Here is a 17,455-nt window from a genome sequence, read left to right on the forward strand (position 1 = left end):
GGCTGGGCCGGCGTGGACGCGGGTGTTCTTAAAGGGACAGGTGCCTCCTTTCCTTGATCTCATTCCTGACGGGCGGGGCTGGTGGTGGGCGAAGGGCCAGTAAAATCAAAAGTCAACTCGTTCAGCCCTTAGCCTACGGAGTACGAGAGTCGAGAGGTGGAGCAGGCCCCCATGCATCCCTCACAGTCTAGGCCCCAGGGGAGGGGGAGGTGAACATCCAACCCCCCTACTGGCCCCTCCCCCCTCCTCTGAACTGCCTAACACTTGAGACGGGATAGCCCTGGAGGAGGGGGCCAATGTGGATTCCTGGCTGACTCCTCCAAGCTCTCTCTCCTCTGCCCCCTATCCCCATCTCTTCTCTGAAATCTCACCCTTAACTCTGATGCAAACTGGAGTCTTGCCTACAGGGGTGGTGTGAAGCGGAGGCAGTAAGAAGGGTGAGAAAGAATTGTGTTGGATGACTTTGTGGAACTTATAGGAAAGGAGTCATCAGCAGAGCAGAGGGGGCTCGCTGGGAGGAGTAAGAAAGGGGATGAGGTGGGAAGTGGAGCCCTGAGGTGTAAAGAGAACAGTTGATGCTGGGAGAGGCTGTGTGTGTGTGTGTGGGGGGGGGGGGGGTGACAGGGAGCAGCAGGGAGAGAAAGAACTGCTGAAAGGAGTGGGGTTGATGCCCAGAGTGGGGCGTCTTGAAGGCTGAGGGGGAGGGGGAGAGTCAGGGCTGGGAGGGCTTTCCTTGGATCTGAGTTCACCCTTAGAGCTGAGGAAACACCTGCTCCTGACCCAGGGACCCACCCATGTTTGCCCACACCAGCATACACTGGGGCCTGTACACTCACGCCCAGGCTTGCCTCCCTTGTGTGCTTAGAAGTGCTTAGGATTCACCAAGTCTCTATGAAGACCATGTGCCTGTGACTGCACATTCATGGACATATGTGCAGATTCATATGCCCGTTGACACACACATACATATACACCGGACACAGTCTGTGCCACAGACATGGTCCCCATGATACAGGCATGTGTATCTACACTTACACACACACACACACACAGAGAAATATATCCATACGTGTTTGATGCATGTTTACAGTATCCATGTCACCTAAATATCAACTCATGCCCTAACACTCAGGCATGTACCTATGTATACCTGTTAGGGCCCCAAATCACAAGAGACACATATGTACACAAAAGTACATGCCAAGGCCATATATATACACACATGATAACCCTTCCCTGGACATTCAAAGCTGTTACTGATGATGCACACACACACACACACTAATATATGTAGCTTCAGAGGAGTCTGCACATATATGCAAGTAAACAAAAATATACATGCTATACAACTGCATAGTGCGTACACACACACACACATACCCCCAACATATGTTTGTATTTAATGTATCTCTCAAAAGCCTGCACATACCTAAGCTCACACCAGCATGTCCCACATACAGTCAACCCCACTCCCCAGCACATATGTGCAGACCCTCATCTGCACTCAGATGGTGCACATGTGTAATTATCCCACCACACATGTACACACATGCACTCATGTACACTCACTTGCCTGCCCTGGCAACATGAGGAAATACACATTCAAGCACACACAATGCAGTTCTTATGTGCATATCCTGAACTTACATATGGGAGACTACCCTGTACAGACCTTGCCTCTGCCCCCTCTCATTTCTTTATGTAGAGCCCCATTGCCCCTCCCAACCTTACTTCACTTTCTAAGTCTTGGCAGAGTCCTGAGGCTGCTAATAGCAAGTGCCACTTAACTCCTTTGTGAATCTATTCATATATTTACTCAGAAAGCACTGAGTACCCACTATGTGCCAGGCACTGATCCTGGTTCTTGGAACCCAACCTTACTCCTGGCCTCATGCTGGTGGAGTCAGATTGGGAGAGATGGGGAGCTAAGGAGAAGGATTTCCATGGCCCTTTTCCTCTGGCAAGCCTACCCCATTCCTATCATTGCCATTTGCCTGTGTCTCAGAAGATGACGGGAAACTGAACAGAAGAGAGATCTTGCTCTAGGTGGAGGGCATATGCAAAAACATGATGGTAGTGCTTTGGTTCCAGACCTCCCTATATGCCTTGTGGCATTTTCCTAGGCCACTCAATGTTTAAAAGGCTTCATAAATATTTGATGACTGAATATTGCATATAAGTTAGCAATGCATTTGAAGGTGAGTTTGCCTCACAACTAATAATGATATCTACAACAAGTTCCATCTATCCAGCATTCCAGAGGCATAGTTTTGAGGACTTTTATGCCCATTGCCCACTTTAATCCTCAGAGCAACCCATTTTACAGATGAGGAAAACTGAGGCCCATGCAAGTTCAACAACTTGCCTGGTGCCACAGAGTCAGAGGTGTAGCTGCCTGACTCCACAGTCCACTAGGAGTGAAGGGTGACGGTCGAGGCTACCCTCAGCCTTCAGGACCTGGAGACACCTAAGTCCTTGTCATGGGGTGAGAATCTGTCTCAGGTTCATCCTTTTCCTTCGTTCACTCAGTAAACAGACACATCATGATTTCCCCATTCATCTTGACTGTTCCCCTGCCTCTCTCCCTGGAAGCCTTCACAAATCCCTCTGCTTCTTGCTGCCCTGTTTCTGATACCATCCAGCCAGGGGGTGGGGGAACTGCATCTGGGTCTTTGTTTTTACCACCGTTTTAGGATGCCTCTGGTTTTGGCTCTGATTCATCTTCAGAGCTGCAATCTTAGCTATCTGCCTATCTTGCACCTCACTTTCCTTCTGCATACAATGGGTTTCCTCTGTGAATTTATTTTATTTTTAGATTTATTAACTTATCTGTGAGGTGCCGACCAGGACATCCTGAGTCCAGAAGGCCTGGGTTTGAATCCCCAAATCCATCACTTCCTGGAAAGTCCCATATCTTTTTCATTCCTCAGTGTGTCTATCTGTAAAATGGGAACACTAATAGTGTCCACTGCCTAGATTTACTGGAACTCTCCAGTCAGATGAGGCATGCAGAGATACTGGCATGATGCATGACTTGTGGAAAGTTTCAATAAGTGTGAGCCAAAGGCAGGAAAAATCAATGATGGTGTTTTTATTAATGGGGACTAAAAGCTTCGTGAGTGTAGGACATTTCCTGAGAGCTCACTGCGTTCTCAGGCCTGAGGATGGCTCAGTGATACACAGAGGGGCAAAAGAAGTACCAATTCTTTGGAGGTACTTGGGTAGGGATGAAAAGTTCAGCACCGCGGATAGTTCAGAGAGGAGCCATCGATTTCAGCACCGTGGACAGCACAGTTCCGCGTCGCGGGACCCTCTCTCAGTGCTGGACTGCTGGGGGAGGCAATGACGTCATTCTTTCAAGGAACAGTATTTAATAAGCACCTACTATATGCTAGACATAGTTCTAAGTGGTACTTGGTAAACAACACTGACTATCTGTCAAGGTTCTTGGTGTGTTTTTTTCACCTATGGCTTCAATTGGGTTCTGGCTTATTTCTGTCCATGGATGATGAGAGTCCTCCTTTATTCTCTCCCAGATGCCAAGTCAGCGGGACCAGTGTCCTCATCACAAAGCCCATGTCTGCTACAGACATCACATATTAAATGCCAGGCTTCCTAGAATCTAGTTTTGAATTCTCTATGCTTCCCTTCTACTACTTGTAGTGTCTTCTGACACCCAATAAGCACCTCCTGTGGGTGCGCTTTTGGAAAGTGAAAGCCGCTCAGTCGTGTCTGACTCTTTGCGACTCCATGGACTGTACTCCTGGCCAGAATACTGGAGTGGGTAGCCTTTCCCTTCCCCAGGGGATCTTCCCAACCTAGGGATCAAACCAGTGTCTCCTGCATTGCAGGTGGATTCTTTACCAACTAAGCTATCAGGGAAGAACCTCCTGTGGGTGGGCTTTTAGCCGCTTCCATTGATGGCTGGAACCCTCTATTCCTCCACTCCCACCACCAGCCCTGGCAGGTTAATGGACCTCAAGGACTGGAGACTATCTCAATTAGAATCTAGAGTCATCCAGGCCAGGGGGTACACTTAAAATTCAACCAAATAATAAAGATACTAGTGACGGTAATAATAATAGGAACAACAGTATAATAATGCTAGTGTTAATAATGAAGAAGAAAGGGGAGAAGGCAGAAGAGGAAGGAAGAAGGGAAGAGGAGGAGAAGAAACAGGTTAAGTAGGGCCATTTTCTAGATGCAGAAACTGAGGCCCAGAGCCTGGCAGTGCCAATGCCCTGCTCCCACCTCCACCGGCTCTGCCCCCGGCAACCACTGCCTGTGCAACCACATTAATCAGTCAGAGCCGATGAGCGCCGCGGGGTGGGGCGGGCAGGGACCGAGGAGTCCGCAGGCTGCTGACCTGGCCGTGACGCGGTATCTCCAGCCCGCCCGTCAGTGGGCACCTCCCCCACTCAGCACTCCCCGCGGTCGCGTAGCTCACGCCCTCGGCGCCCACGTTATAAATAGCCCGGTGCTTGTGACCAGGAGCTCGGGAAGGAGGGGCGGCGCTTCCGCCCTGGTGACCCCGATACCGCGGGCTGGAGGAAGGCGGCGGGGCGGAGATGTGATGACAATGACTCGGTTCGCTTGCTGACGGGGAAGAGAGATGGGGAGAGAGCCTTGACTCTCTCTCCGAGCCTCTGCCTCCAAGCCCTCTCCTACAGAGCCCTTCCCCCAGGCTACCCGCCCCTCTATTCCCCTCCCCCATCGTGAGCCTCTCCCAGCTCTCTGAGCCCCCATCCCTTAGTCCCCTACCTTCCTCCTCCTTATATCATACTCCATTCCCCCACCATGAGCTTCCTACTCTGAACCCCCGTCTCTGATTCTCCATTCTCTGAACTCCATCTCCCACCCTGAGTCTGACCCTCCTCCCTCTGAGTCCCCATGATGAACAGTGATGTCCTCACCCTGGATTTTCTGAAGGGGCCTGGGGGCTTGATGTTAGAGCTAGAGCTCTCTGACAATCTCCCACTGCCAGTGGACCCCAACTGAGCCCTACACCCTCTGGCCTAGAGAGGATTAGGGAGGAGGGAAGGGAGAGAGACTGAGGACTAGGAACCAGAGAGACAGAGACAGAGGGAGAAAGGGAAGAAGATAGACAGAAAGATGACAGCAGTGGAGAGACACAGAATTGGAAGGAGGGAGACAGGGAGAGACCTTCCTGGAGGAGAGGATGGAGGACAGAACTTGGACAACTTGCTTCCCTTCTTAGACCTGCCCCTCATCTGTAAAAAAAGAGGCGCAGAACTGCAGACTGGGGCCCAGTTTGGGTCAGACACCAGTGAGCCCCTCTGATCCCCCAGGGCCAGGAACCTACCTCCCTCTGGTACATGCCCCCAACTTTTCTTTCCTAATCCTGCCTCTCTGCAGCATCTCCCCTACCTGCCCTCCCTAGTGGAAATCTGTGTGTCCCTTTCTGTCTCTCTGTGTCTCTGTCTGTCTGACTCTCATGTCTTATTATCGCCCCTCACTTCTCCCCCTCCCCTTTTCCTTTCTCTCCTGTTGATGCCTCTGCATGTGCCTTTCTGTCTCTCCCATCCTTCTCCCTCCCCATCCTCCCTATGCACCCTCCTCCCCCTTTACAGAGTCATTAGGTTTGCCCGCTGAAGCTCCCCCAGGAGGGAGGCCTAGAGCTCCTGCAGGGCACAGTCCTAAGTGCCCCTAAGCCTCACTCAGTCCCAGGGTGAGGGGCTAGGTGGGTGGACTCTCTGTAGTCTGGGTGGGGCCTAGGGTATGAGAGGGGGCATGTGGGACAAGGGGAGGGACCTTGTGGGAGAGAGAACTTTGCATGTGCAGTTATGTGCCTCAAGTGGGAAGATTTTGGATGTGGAAGAAAGAGACAGAGATGGAAGCCCAGAGAGGGGGGTTCATTTGCTCAGAGCCACACAGCACCATAGTCTGAATACAGCTCCACCTGACTCCACACTGGGTCTTAGGGTGATGGTGGTGTTGGTATAGGAAGGCACTCATTCCCTCTTCTGCTCTTCAACTCTGGGGAGCTCGCTCAGTGCTTCTGGGCATCAGTTCTCACCCCCACAGTCTGTCTGCGATGGGAACAAGTAGTATTTACTGACTAATGTTTAGAGCCACTCTACTTCCCCAGCCCTTGATGGGAATTCTGTTTTCACTGGCTCCATTCAGATACTTCTTTGAGAAAGAAATTCAAGTGATGAGGACAGAGAAATTAAATCCCTATGGGAGATTGAATCCCAGATGGGAGGCCATTGTACTTGCAGGGAAAAATGTTGAACTTGGCTCTCAAAAAAAAAAAAAAAAGGAGAAAGAATAGAAATGCAATTCTGATTCTAGGAATTTATCCTTTAACTTACTTGCACACACTCTTCAAGACATGCAGAGGGTATAAAATGCTACCATTTGTGTAGGAAATAGCGCACACGTGCACACAATTGCTGATGCATGGATTATCTGTCTCCAGTCCCACGAGGAACTGCTAATGTTGATTGCATCCTGGGAGGAGAGTGAGAGCTGGGGTAGAAAGAGCCTCATTTTCATCGTATAATCTTTGGGTTGCTTTGGATTTTGTAAAATATGCATGATTGCTTACTCAAACAAAAATAGCCTCTTGAAAAGTTTAAAGGGAAAAGGAAATATAGAAACCAGGAGCGAGGCCTCAGTTTGGCAGCAGCTTTTGGGTGGGAGTAGAGAGTAATAGTAGAGAAATACATTGAGGGCAGATGCAGAATTTGGGAGATATTGAAAGTGAAAGTTTAATATCCTGTAAGAAAGTCCAGTAATGAATGAAATTGCTTTGAATAACTTGGGGTTGTGGGGTAATGTGAAATATGAAGAGACTGGACCCCCTGGGACCCTGAGGTATATCTGCTTGCACCTTTCACAGTCAAGTAGGGCTGGACAAACTAATAACCTACCTGGCCAAGACTGGGATGTCTCTATGTATACTGCAGATTCAGCTCTCTGGGTTGATTTTTCTCACCTCTCCCAATCCCTTTTCAATATTGGACTCTAAACTCTGGGAGCATCTGGCAGGACAGACTGAGCTGGACAGTTAGGGGAGAAGTCTCACTAATCTAACTGGGGGACAGGAATCACTGGAGATTGATTCTCCTTCCTCCTCTATCTCCTTCTCCCCGACTCCCCAGCTCCTTCTGAAGCAATCCTGGAGGGCTTCCTGTAGGAGCTCTCTTCTTTTGAATCTTTGTTCAATTGTGAGTAAAGTCATCACTGGAGGGAGGGAGCTTTGGGGAAGTTTGATGGGGAGGAGGGTGGGACAGAGAATATTCCCAAGGGCCAAACTTCCTTCCATCACAGGTCTGCCTGTGCTCATCTGTCTGATGGCTTCTCTCTCTCCCACTCATCCCCGCCTCCCTCCTCTCCTTATTTCTCTTCCTCTCTTTGTCTCTGCCTCTGTCTCTGATTTCACCTCTGTCTTTATTATTATCTTTTTAAAAAATCTGGTCTCTTTATCTGCCTCTTTTGCTCCGTGTTTTTTGCCTTTCTCTTCTCTCTCTCTTTCTGTATCTCTCTCCTCTCTATCTCTCTCATTATGTCTCTATTTTCCTGTGTTTCTCTGTCTCTCTCCTCCCCACCACTCTCCCCGTCTCCCTTCCCTATTTCTGTCTCTCTCCACAGTCAAAAAAGCGAAGTTTGATGGTGCCCAAGGTAAGTGCCCTCTATTCCTGTCCTGTCTTGTGTTGTCTGTCTGTCTCTTAGAGAGGTGAGGGAGGGTGTCTGAGCCAGTGATGGGGAACTTGGGCTGTATGTCTGTGAGCTTCACAGAGAGCATCGGAATTGGTCTGGGGTCCCCCAGCCGCCTTCCCTACCATCCCCTGAAAACCCTAATGGGAACAGGGCTCACCCTGAGCCAGTGGTGCTTCCCAGGATCCTAAGAGATAGGGCGGGGACTCTTAGATTAGGCTACAGGGAACAAAACTGGGGCTGAGAGGCAAAGGAAATTTCTTATGTCCGTGGATATTGGACATCGTCGTTTCTAAGCATAAAGATCAGGCATCCCCAAATCCCCCATCTCCCTGCACCAAGGCCCCTCCCTGCTGTGCCCTGAGGTGCTGGGGTGGGGTTCTAGGGGCTGACCTGGGGATGGGAGGCACAGAAGCACCCCAGTGTATGGGACCTGGGGTGGCCCCAAGAACTCGCAGACCCTTGGGGATCATAGTGGGGTCATTCAGAGCTTGGGAAGGGACATGGGGGAGTCCCTGAGCCCCTGCACTGACATCTGCTTTCACCGCCACAGAGAAATTCAACACCTATGTGACCCTGAAGGTGCAGAATGTCAAAAGCACGACCATCGCGGTCCGAGGCAGCCAGCCCAGCTGGGAGCAGGATTTCATGTTGTGAGTCTGCAGTGACGGCCTCACCCCCTGGCACAGTCAGGCCTGTTGCTGGTCCCGTAGGGCACAGCCGGACACTCAGGTGTCGTCTGGGACTCCCCTCCTTCAGCCCCTTGTCCAGTCATCAGCTTTGCCTCCGAAGCACTTCTCAAATCCAGTCACTTCCTTTTGTCTCTGAGGCCACCAGCCAAGTCCCCGCTGCCCGCCAGCCTCCACCCTGGCCTCCTGCTGCCACCCGCCTCCCACAATCTGTTCTCCTCCAGGCAGCCAGGGGGATATTTTTAAAATTGCAAATCACATCCTGTCACTCTCCAAACTTGCCCCTGGCTTGTGGATCATCAACCTCGAAACAAAGCCCTTATCCCTCCTTGCAGCCCCCCGAGACCCGGTTCCTGTGACCTCACACCAGTACCTTGCTCCATTTCTCCTGGCTCACCTGCCCCAGACACGCCCACCTCTGCACGTTCTGCCAACTTGTCCAGCTTGTTCCTGCCCACAAGACCTTTGCTCCTGTCTTCTCCCCATCCCAGCTGCCTCCTTCCTGTCCTTTGGGTCTCAGCTGTGTCACCTCCTCAGGGCAGTCCTCTCGGATCACCACCCTCAAACTGTAGTTGAAGAGGAATGTCATGCCTCACCATCAATTGTTATTTTATTCATTTGTGTGACATTTGACACATTTCTGGCCACTTCCCCTGGACTATGAGCTCCAAGAGGGTAAGGCCCTATTGGTCTCTGCCCCTGTGACCTCCGTGCCAAGCACAGAGGCTGACACACAATAGGTGCTCAATAAATGTTGGCCTAATAACCAAATAAATTCATGACCTGCACCCTCTTCTCAACCTGGAGCCACTTAGGACCCCCTATTAAGTGAAGTGAAGTTGCTCATTCGTGTCCGACTCTTTGCAATCCGATGGACTGTAGCCTACCACGCTCCTCCATCCATGGGATTTTCCAGGCAAGAAAACTGGAGTGGGTTGCCATTTACTTCTCCAGAGCATCTTCCTGACCCAGGGATCGAACCCAGGTCTGCCGTATTGTAGGCAGACACTTTACCGTCTGAGCCATCAGGGAAGTCTCTAGGAAGACCTCCTATTACATCCTACCTACTCTGATGATGGCCAACATCTGCCATGACCTCTTCCAAGGCTTTGATTAAATCAGTTTTGCCTTATAGCCCTGGGAGAGAGTGTGCTAACACAATCCTCATGCTACAGATGAGGAAACAGATGACCGGAAAAGCAAAGCCACCTGCTCAGTGTCATATGGCCTCTATCTGGCAGAGCTGGAATGGGGACCCAGGCAGCCCTCAACCCCTGAGCAGAGGCTAGCTGGAGACTGTGGGAGGCCATGGGAGAATCCAGAGTTGGGATTCTGGAGCAAGAGGGCACTTAGAGAAGGGAAGGAAGGTGATAGTCCTACAATCTAGGGAAAAGGTGAAGGGAGCGGAAAACAATAGTCCTCAACTTCCCCTAAAACCAGTTACTGAATGACCAGGTATATTCAAGGAGAACATTCCTTAAGATGAATCTTTGGTAAATTGGTAGATTCAGTGAATTGGACATTCATGAAGATTTTCCCCCCAGATCTGCACATTTCCTTCAGGGAACGTGCTTAGAGGTGGGATCATTCATATGCTTAAGGGTGTCCCCATATGATTGGAGAGGGATGACACTGGGAAGGATGGAAGAACCATGAATTGCCCTTATCATGGGAGTAATAGTGAGCCATGGAGAGCGTTGGAGCATCTTCCTCACTTAACCAGCATTCTCAAGGTCTGAGGGCTAGAGGAAGGGCCAGGTGAATTGAAGGTACATGTAATACTTGTCCCCACTCCTTCTTTCCCAACCTGGGATCCTGATTCTGCTGTGACACCCTGAGCATGTAACTTAGCCGTCTGGCCTCGGTCTGCCCTCTGTAAAACAAGAACTACTGTGTCACATTCCTGGCCAGCACGCATTCAGACCTGGGATTGCATTTCAGCTGGTCATGTGTCCAAATGCTACTGAACTGACTTTCTGTCCTCTCAACAGTGAGATTAATCGCCTGGATCTGGGGCTGACGGTGGAGGTGTGGAACAAGGGTCTCATCTGGGACACGATGGTGGGCACTGTGTGGATCCCCCTGAGGACCATCCGCCAGTCCAATGAAGTGAGTGGTGGGATGAAGGTTGGATAGGCGTGCCTGGGAGGGGCCCAGAGGCCAGCAGTCTAAACGAGATAGGCCTCTGTCTCCATCTCCTGACAATGTTCATCTAGGCGTTCAGGGTGGCTATGGCAGCTCCAGTCACCAGGCTGTAAAGTCCTTCCGTCTTGTCAGCCTGCCTTTCTCCCCACATGGATTGCATCTCATGGCCCAAGACGGCTGCTCACGTATTACCATTACATCTGCATTCCAGTCAGGGAGAGGGAAAGGTCACGAGGGAGGGGGTTTGCAGTCCTGATTAAGGACCCAAACTGGAAACTGCTCAAGGCACTTCACTCACCTGTTATTGGCCAGAACTGCCATGTGGCCCCACCTACCTACAAGGGAATCTGGAAAATATAGTCTTTAGCAGCACAGCCCCACTAGAAATGTATCCCTGCGGAAGAGAGGAGAAGGGATGTTGTGAGAAACTAGCACTTTGTGCCCAGATGGGCATCAGGCAGGGAGGTTGCAGCAGTACCAAAGAAGTACTAGAAAATAATCTTGGCCTCCTCCAGCCTCCTGGCCTTAAATCTCCCCCCTCCACTTGGCCCCTAGAATCCTATCCTGCCCTCTCTGCCTATCACCCTGGGAGGCCTCCCAGATAGCATCCACCAACTTTGCCAGCCTTATTTCCCCCACACTGCAACCTACACTCCTCACAGGCCCCACAGATGGCTTTTGAGCTTTTGCATACGCTGTTCTCTGGGTTTCAAGCGTCCTCCTTTCCCTCACCCTTAAGCCCAGCTCCATTGTCCTCTCCTCCAAGAAGCCCCCCCTGAATCCCTCAGCTCCCCTCCCCCCATCTGGCCTTCCCTTGACTTCGTGGTGCTGGGAGTGTCTGTGTCAGACTCTTGTGACTGTGGGCTTCTTAGGGATTGCCCAATATGGCCCAGGCTTAGAGCAGGCCCCAAGGAGGGTTTATTTTTTAATGAGTGAATGGAAAGGGAAGAAAGGGGTGCAGTAGTCCAGACAAGTGATTCCAAAAGGAAGCCTTGTGGCTGAACCACAATGTCCTCAGTGACCCCTCTCCCCAAGTGTGAGGAAGGCCTGGTAATCACCTGGGACAACCACGACCTATGGCCAGGGACCCCGGACTGCTCCCCTGACCCCTGCCAGCCTCTCCCCGGGGCTACAGTACATAGGTCTCCTTTGAGAGATGAAGAAAACTGAGGTTCAGAGTGGACCCCACTGCTCAAGAGCTCATTTCCCTGAACCAAGGGGGACTGGTTCATTCACTCGGGGGGTTCCCTCCCAGGACAGTGGTAAGATCAGGTCTTCTATCTGAAGCTGAGCCCTCAGGAGGGATGAGGAGTGCTGTGCAAGGCTGGGACCGCCCCTACCTGACTCTGCAGGGCCCTCTCTCTGGGTTCCCCAGACCCACCATGTTGCGTTGAATTTGTGACCTTTCTTCTTGGCTTCCTTATCTGAAGTGAGGATGTGACCCTTGTTCTTGGCCTAGGGGTGGGATGCAGGGAGAGAGACATGTCCTGTGAGATCAGAGGCCTGCTGGTCCGAGCACAGATGTGTGACTCACCTGGCCTCACGTGGGACCCCACCCCCTGTCACCCCACCACCCGCAGGAGGGCCCTGGAGAGTGGCTGACCCTGGACTCGCAGGTCATCATGGCGGACAGTGAGATCTGCGGCACCAAGGATCCCACCTTCCACCGCATCCTCCTTGACACCCGCTTTGAGCTGCCCTTAGGTGAGTGTGATTGGGGACGGGTGAGGAGGAACATTTGCCCAGCCCCAGGAGAATGACCGGGCCTGGGTGGATCCAGATAACCCTTCAGGTCTATAGCCATACCACCCTGAATGCGCCCGATCTCATCAGATGACCCTTCATTCTGAGGATGAGGCTCCCCCCTCCCCAGAACAGAGTCTCCCAGATCAGAGTCAGCAGAGATGTGTGTCTCCTGGGTACAGAGCACATTCCAGCTCCTGCAGGTCACCAATGGGCTGCCAGTGCTTTTCAACCTACGGGGCTCAGATCGGAGCTGTCCTGGCTGGCCTTTGGTGAGGTCTGAGGCTGCAGAAGTGAGCTGGATACGGAGAAGTGGCAGAAAGACAACGAGAGACAGAGAGTCAGAGAGAGAGAGAGATGGAGAGATAAGCTAAGGCAGAGACACAGAGAAGCCTCTCTACCTTTCCTGGAAGCAGCTCAGTTCTCCCATGTCGTCCTTCCAAGAACCCATGGCGTCCCCATGCTGGAAATGCTAGGATGCGCCTCCTCTCCCGTCTTCCATTCATTCCCAAGGCAGCTCTGGGTGGCGTGGTGGAGGAGGTGTTTCTGTTCTCCAGTCCTCTCTCCCCACTCACTGGAGACCAGCCCCATAGGCGGGCAGGACGCACTGGATGGAGGTTGAGGGGCAGGGAGGGGCTCCCAGGCTCACGGCCAGGCTTCTGCCTCCAGATATCCCCGAAGAGGAGGCCCGTTACTGGGCCAAGAAGCTGGAGCAGCTGAACGCCATGCGGGACCAGGATGAGGTGAGCGTTAGCATCACCTTCCTCTCTTTCCTTCCTCTCTCTGTCTCCTTGTCTCCCCATGTCCTCCACCCTCTATTTCTCTCTCCACTTGTCTTCCCCTGTGTCTGTGTCTCTAACTCTTTGTAACCTGACTCAATTCTGTGACTCATGTGGTCCAGTCTCAAACCAATGATGGCATCAAGGAACAGACAGCCCACCAAGGACGTGATGATATCAATGGACTCAGGTTCTGTATTTACTAAATACTCTCAAGGAGATGCAGAGGCCCCTTTACAGTTCTTAAACCCCCTTTCTGCCCCTCACCCCGCAACTCCTCAAGTCACACTTTCAGGTTTTCTTAAAAAGTTGCCTTCCCCGCCAGCCCTTGCCCCTGTACCTGTTCTTCCCTGCCATCCCCCTTCTTCTGGGCTCTGTATTCTCACAGTTCAAAAACCCAGTGTGGCCCAGGAGACAGTCTTCAGAAGGCAAGGTCAGGGAAGAAAGAGCAGTCAAGTTTAGAATATCCTAGTGGGAGGCAGGGGGCAAAGGGGGTATCACTCCCTTGTTAGTAATTTTTGTCCAAACTCAGCTCTCACCTTCTTCTTTCTTTAGCTCCCTGCCCCAGTGTTCTCCCGTCTCTCTCTCTCTCCCCTCTGGTTTTTCCCCTCGTCTGTGCTGCTTTTTCTGTTTTCCTGTATCTGTTTCTCACTGTCTTTCTGTGTGTCTCCCTCTCCCTCTTCCTCTGTGGTCAGCTGTATCCTCCTCCAGAGGGAGGGAACTTAGGGGTCAGGGAAAGCCCCAAGGGCAGAGAAGAGAGGGCCATGGCTTCTGGCAGCCCACTGAGATAAGCCCTCTCTCCTTCCCTCCCCCTCAGTATGCATTCCAGGATGAACAGGACAAGCCTCTTCCCGTTCCCAGTAATCAGTGTTGTAAGTACTTCTCAGTTCCTTCCTGGGCACCAGTTGAAACTCTCATCCTTCCTCCACCCCATGACTGTCCTCTGTAATGAATGGGTCACTCACCTCCACTGATATGGGTCCTAAGAGTGAACAGAATCCGGTCACAGTGTAGTGGAAAGAGGAAAAGATCTGGTGCTTGGGTTTGAATCTTGCCTTGCCACGTGGCCACAGGCATGCCAGGGTCTTTGTCTGATCCTTAGAGTTCCTCTCTTTGAAACAGGGGCATCTGATAGCCCCTCACATTCTGATCTTTTTTTTTTTTTGGAAGAACACAGGACATCTAGAGGGTTGAAAAGCACTTGGCAGAGTCTTCAGTTCCATTCCTTAGGTCCTGGATGAGGACCTATAACTCATTCAACAAACTTTCATGAGGCCAGCACAGACCCCCAAGCAGCCCACTGTCAGACGGTGCAGACAGACAATCCTGCCAACACATGTATAATAGGCTCCTATTTTCTTAGATAAAGAAATGGAGGTCAAGAGGAGGGGTGACTTGCCAAGGTCACACACGTGGCAGGTGGCAGAGCCAGGGTTTGAATCCAGGTCCAAGGGACTCCGAGTTGTCCTCTCCTTCCACAGTGCTGTATCTCTTAATGATGATGATGCTCACTGTATTCCTCTATATACTGCTCCTTCATCAAAGGCTGGACTTTTCAAGAGTGTTTATCCTCCTTGGTTGGCCCTGTGGACACTCGGATGCTCCCAGACCAGGTCTTCAAAGATCTAGGAGATGTCTTTCTCCTTAAAATGCCCTCCAAGTCCTCTGAGATGGGGAAGTGAAAATTATAGTCTCCGGGCAAAACCCATACCCATGACACTTTGCCCCCACCCCATCCTTCAACCTCTTTCTCCTTTTCCATCTGCTTCCCCATCCTCCTCTCCTCCCCTCTCATGGTCTCTCCTATATCCGTCGTCAACCCCCCACCCCCACCCCGACCTGCCATATGCCCAGGATATGTGATGATGGAGATTGGTGGAGGGAGGAGCTGGGCGACTGCAATTGAAGGACCCCATTCCTACACTCACTTGGGGTGAGAGATGGAGAAAGTCCCTTGATTTCCACACCTGGGAAGGGATCACCACTGCTCTGAAGAAATTATAAACCCCCTCTCTGGTGAATGGGGTCATTGAAGGATTGTGGTGGGAGCAGGGCCAGGCAAGGTGGGGGCAGGAGCAGATGACAAAGAGCACCTGGGCAGGTGACCTGAAGCCAGAGGTGGGTTCAATTTAAGAATGGAGACCTACCTCCCAGCATTTGCCTCCAAGTTCTCTTGGGACTGTTTTATCACCCTTATTTCACAAAGGAGGCAGCCGAGTGTCAGAGGAGTCAGAATTCTGGTCCAAGCTGTTTTTCTGAGATGCCAGAAGATGGGGGTGAGGTAGTGAAGGTGAAGTTCTCTCCCTGGTTCTGACACTCAGGCTGTGTGACTTTAGGCTGTTCACTCTACCTTTCTGAGCCTTGTTTCTTCACTTATAAAATAAGAATAGTTAAAATAAAAACTCACATAACAGAGATGTTTCAAAGCTGAAGATTTCCAGTTCAGTGTTTCCTTCATTATCTGGAGGATGGGGAGGTGGGGGGAGATAAATGAGGCGTGCTGACCCCAGACTTCAGAGTTGGAAAACCCTGGGTCCAAATGGCCTCTTTATCACTTCCTGGCTGAGCTTGTGGTCTTGTCAAACAATAAGGATATCTTGCCTTCCTCCCAAGATGGTGAGTGAAGGCATAACAAAAGTCAGAGGTTAAAGTGATACTCGGGAAAGATCCTCACAGCAAAAGGGCCTGGGGTCCTGGGTGGGAGGAGGAGATGGGGAGAATGAGGAGGATGGGGGAGCCCCCCTCCCCATGCCTCCCCCTCTGTCTGCTCCCTTTTATTATCTCTGCCCCTTCTCTTTGTAGGCAACTGGAATTATTTTGGCTGGGGTGAGCAGCAGAGTAAGTACTCAGCTTGATGTTCTGGGAGGCCACGGGGAGGTAGGCGCCTCGGAGACCATGAGGCCCCCGCCCCTTTGATCAGGGAAGCGGGGAGCCTGTGGCTGATGCATTGAGGCCAGAGGACTGGCAAGACCACTCTTGTGCCCTCCTGCTCCCCCATCACTAACATCTGTTTGAGGGTCATGATCTGTCTCATGGGGAGTGGGTCCCATCACTCGGGTGGGGGGATTCAGCTGGGAGGAGTGGGCATTTAGACAGGAGACCTGCCTGTCTTCAGCTGGGCACTGTGATCCCCCCACCACCTCGCTCCCCATGTATAACCTCATCTCCTCTCCTGTGACTCCTTCCTCTTTTTGTCTCCCCATCGTCCTCCTCCACCTGGAGCCCTCCTCCAGCCCCAGTGTCACTCAGAGGCTGGTGGGTGGGGAGGGGAGAGGGTCTCAGACAGAGCAGCTGGGCAGAGAAGCCCCCAGGCAGATATCACTCTGGAGAGCTCAGCTCCCAAAGCTCCCCCTGCCCCCAACACACACAGCTTCCTCCAAGTTGCCCCCAGGGGAAGGAAACAGGCCACCTCTCCCAGATTAGAGGACTGTGTTCTCCCTAAGGAACGGCTCCCTTTTCCCCATGCCTTTTACCAAGAAATCCAATCCTCTAGTCTGAGCATGTATCTACCTCCTGATTTCTACTCCATCAACTGGAGGCTCCTCCACCCCATCCCCACATCCTGATGGACAAGTTCCACCTCACCCTCCCTTCAGGATCAGGAAAGTGTAGTTGCTCAGTTGTGTCCGACTCTCTGCGACCCCATGGACCGTAACCTGCCAAGTTCCTCTGTCCATGGAATTCTCCAGGCAAGAACACTGGAGTAGGCTGCCATTCCCTTCTCCAGGGGATCTTCCTGACCCAGGAATCAGGAAAACTGTTTACAGATACATCTGACCCTTGAACAACATGGCTTTGAGCTGCACAGGTCCACTTACATGTGGATTTTTTTCAGTAAATACTACTACAGTACTACACAATCCCAGTAGGTTGAATCCACGGATGCAGAAGTCTGACTATGTAGGGCCAATTATAAAATCACACATGGATTTTTGACTTCCCAGAGGGTTGGCGTCCCTAGCTGTTGTATTGTTCAAGGGTCAGCTGTATTTTGACCCTAAAAAATTTGTCAAAGCAAGTTGATCAGAAGCCAGTTTAGCCAAAATAGACATTTGGCAGACAAGAAGACTTGGTCACAAGCAGTTTCACACAAAATAAGCAATACAGTTAAAAAAAAAAAAAAGACATTCTGGATTAAAACCAATTTAGCAAAAGCCTGTAACAATAATTGGGTCAAGAAGAGCAAAGACAATGAGGCCCAAAGCAGAGCATTTTGTCAAAACAAAAGTGGCTGAAAATGTCTTATCCAGAAGCAGGCAATTTGGTCAAAAACAATTTGGTAAAGAGCAGAGTCTGGGCAAAAGCAGAAAGAATCCAACAGAGAGCAGTCTTCCTGTTAAAACTGATAATCTTTCAGAAAAAAAGTCAGTTTGGTGAACACGCACAGAGTCTCATGTGATTTGACCGGAACTGTTT

At 51.2% G+C, this 17,455-nt stretch overlaps 1 protein-coding gene across 1 annotated transcript in view; it reads left to right on the forward strand.

Moving 5' to 3' along the window:
• UNC13A (unc-13 homolog A) overlaps positions 1-17,455 on the forward strand; it is an 81,003-nt gene that overhangs the window by 17,611 nt on the left and 45,937 nt on the right. The window contains exons 2-7 of the mRNA XM_061149875.1: positions 8,237-8,336; positions 10,364-10,481; positions 12,098-12,221; positions 12,930-13,003; positions 13,857-13,911; positions 15,842-15,877. Of these exons, the coding sequence (XP_061005858.1) occupies positions 8,332-8,336; positions 10,364-10,481; positions 12,098-12,221; positions 12,930-13,003; positions 13,857-13,911; positions 15,842-15,877 (412 nt within the window). The 5' untranslated portion in view covers positions 8,237-8,331. The remainder of the gene's footprint in view (positions 1-8,236; positions 8,337-10,363; positions 10,482-12,097; positions 12,222-12,929; positions 13,004-13,856; positions 13,912-15,841; positions 15,878-17,455) is intronic.

Source organism: Dama dama, chromosome 9, assembly GCF_033118175.1.
Source record: "Dama dama isolate Ldn47 chromosome 9, ASM3311817v1, whole genome shotgun sequence".
Taxonomy (NCBI): Eukaryota; Metazoa; Chordata; class Mammalia; order Artiodactyla; family Cervidae; genus Dama; species Dama dama.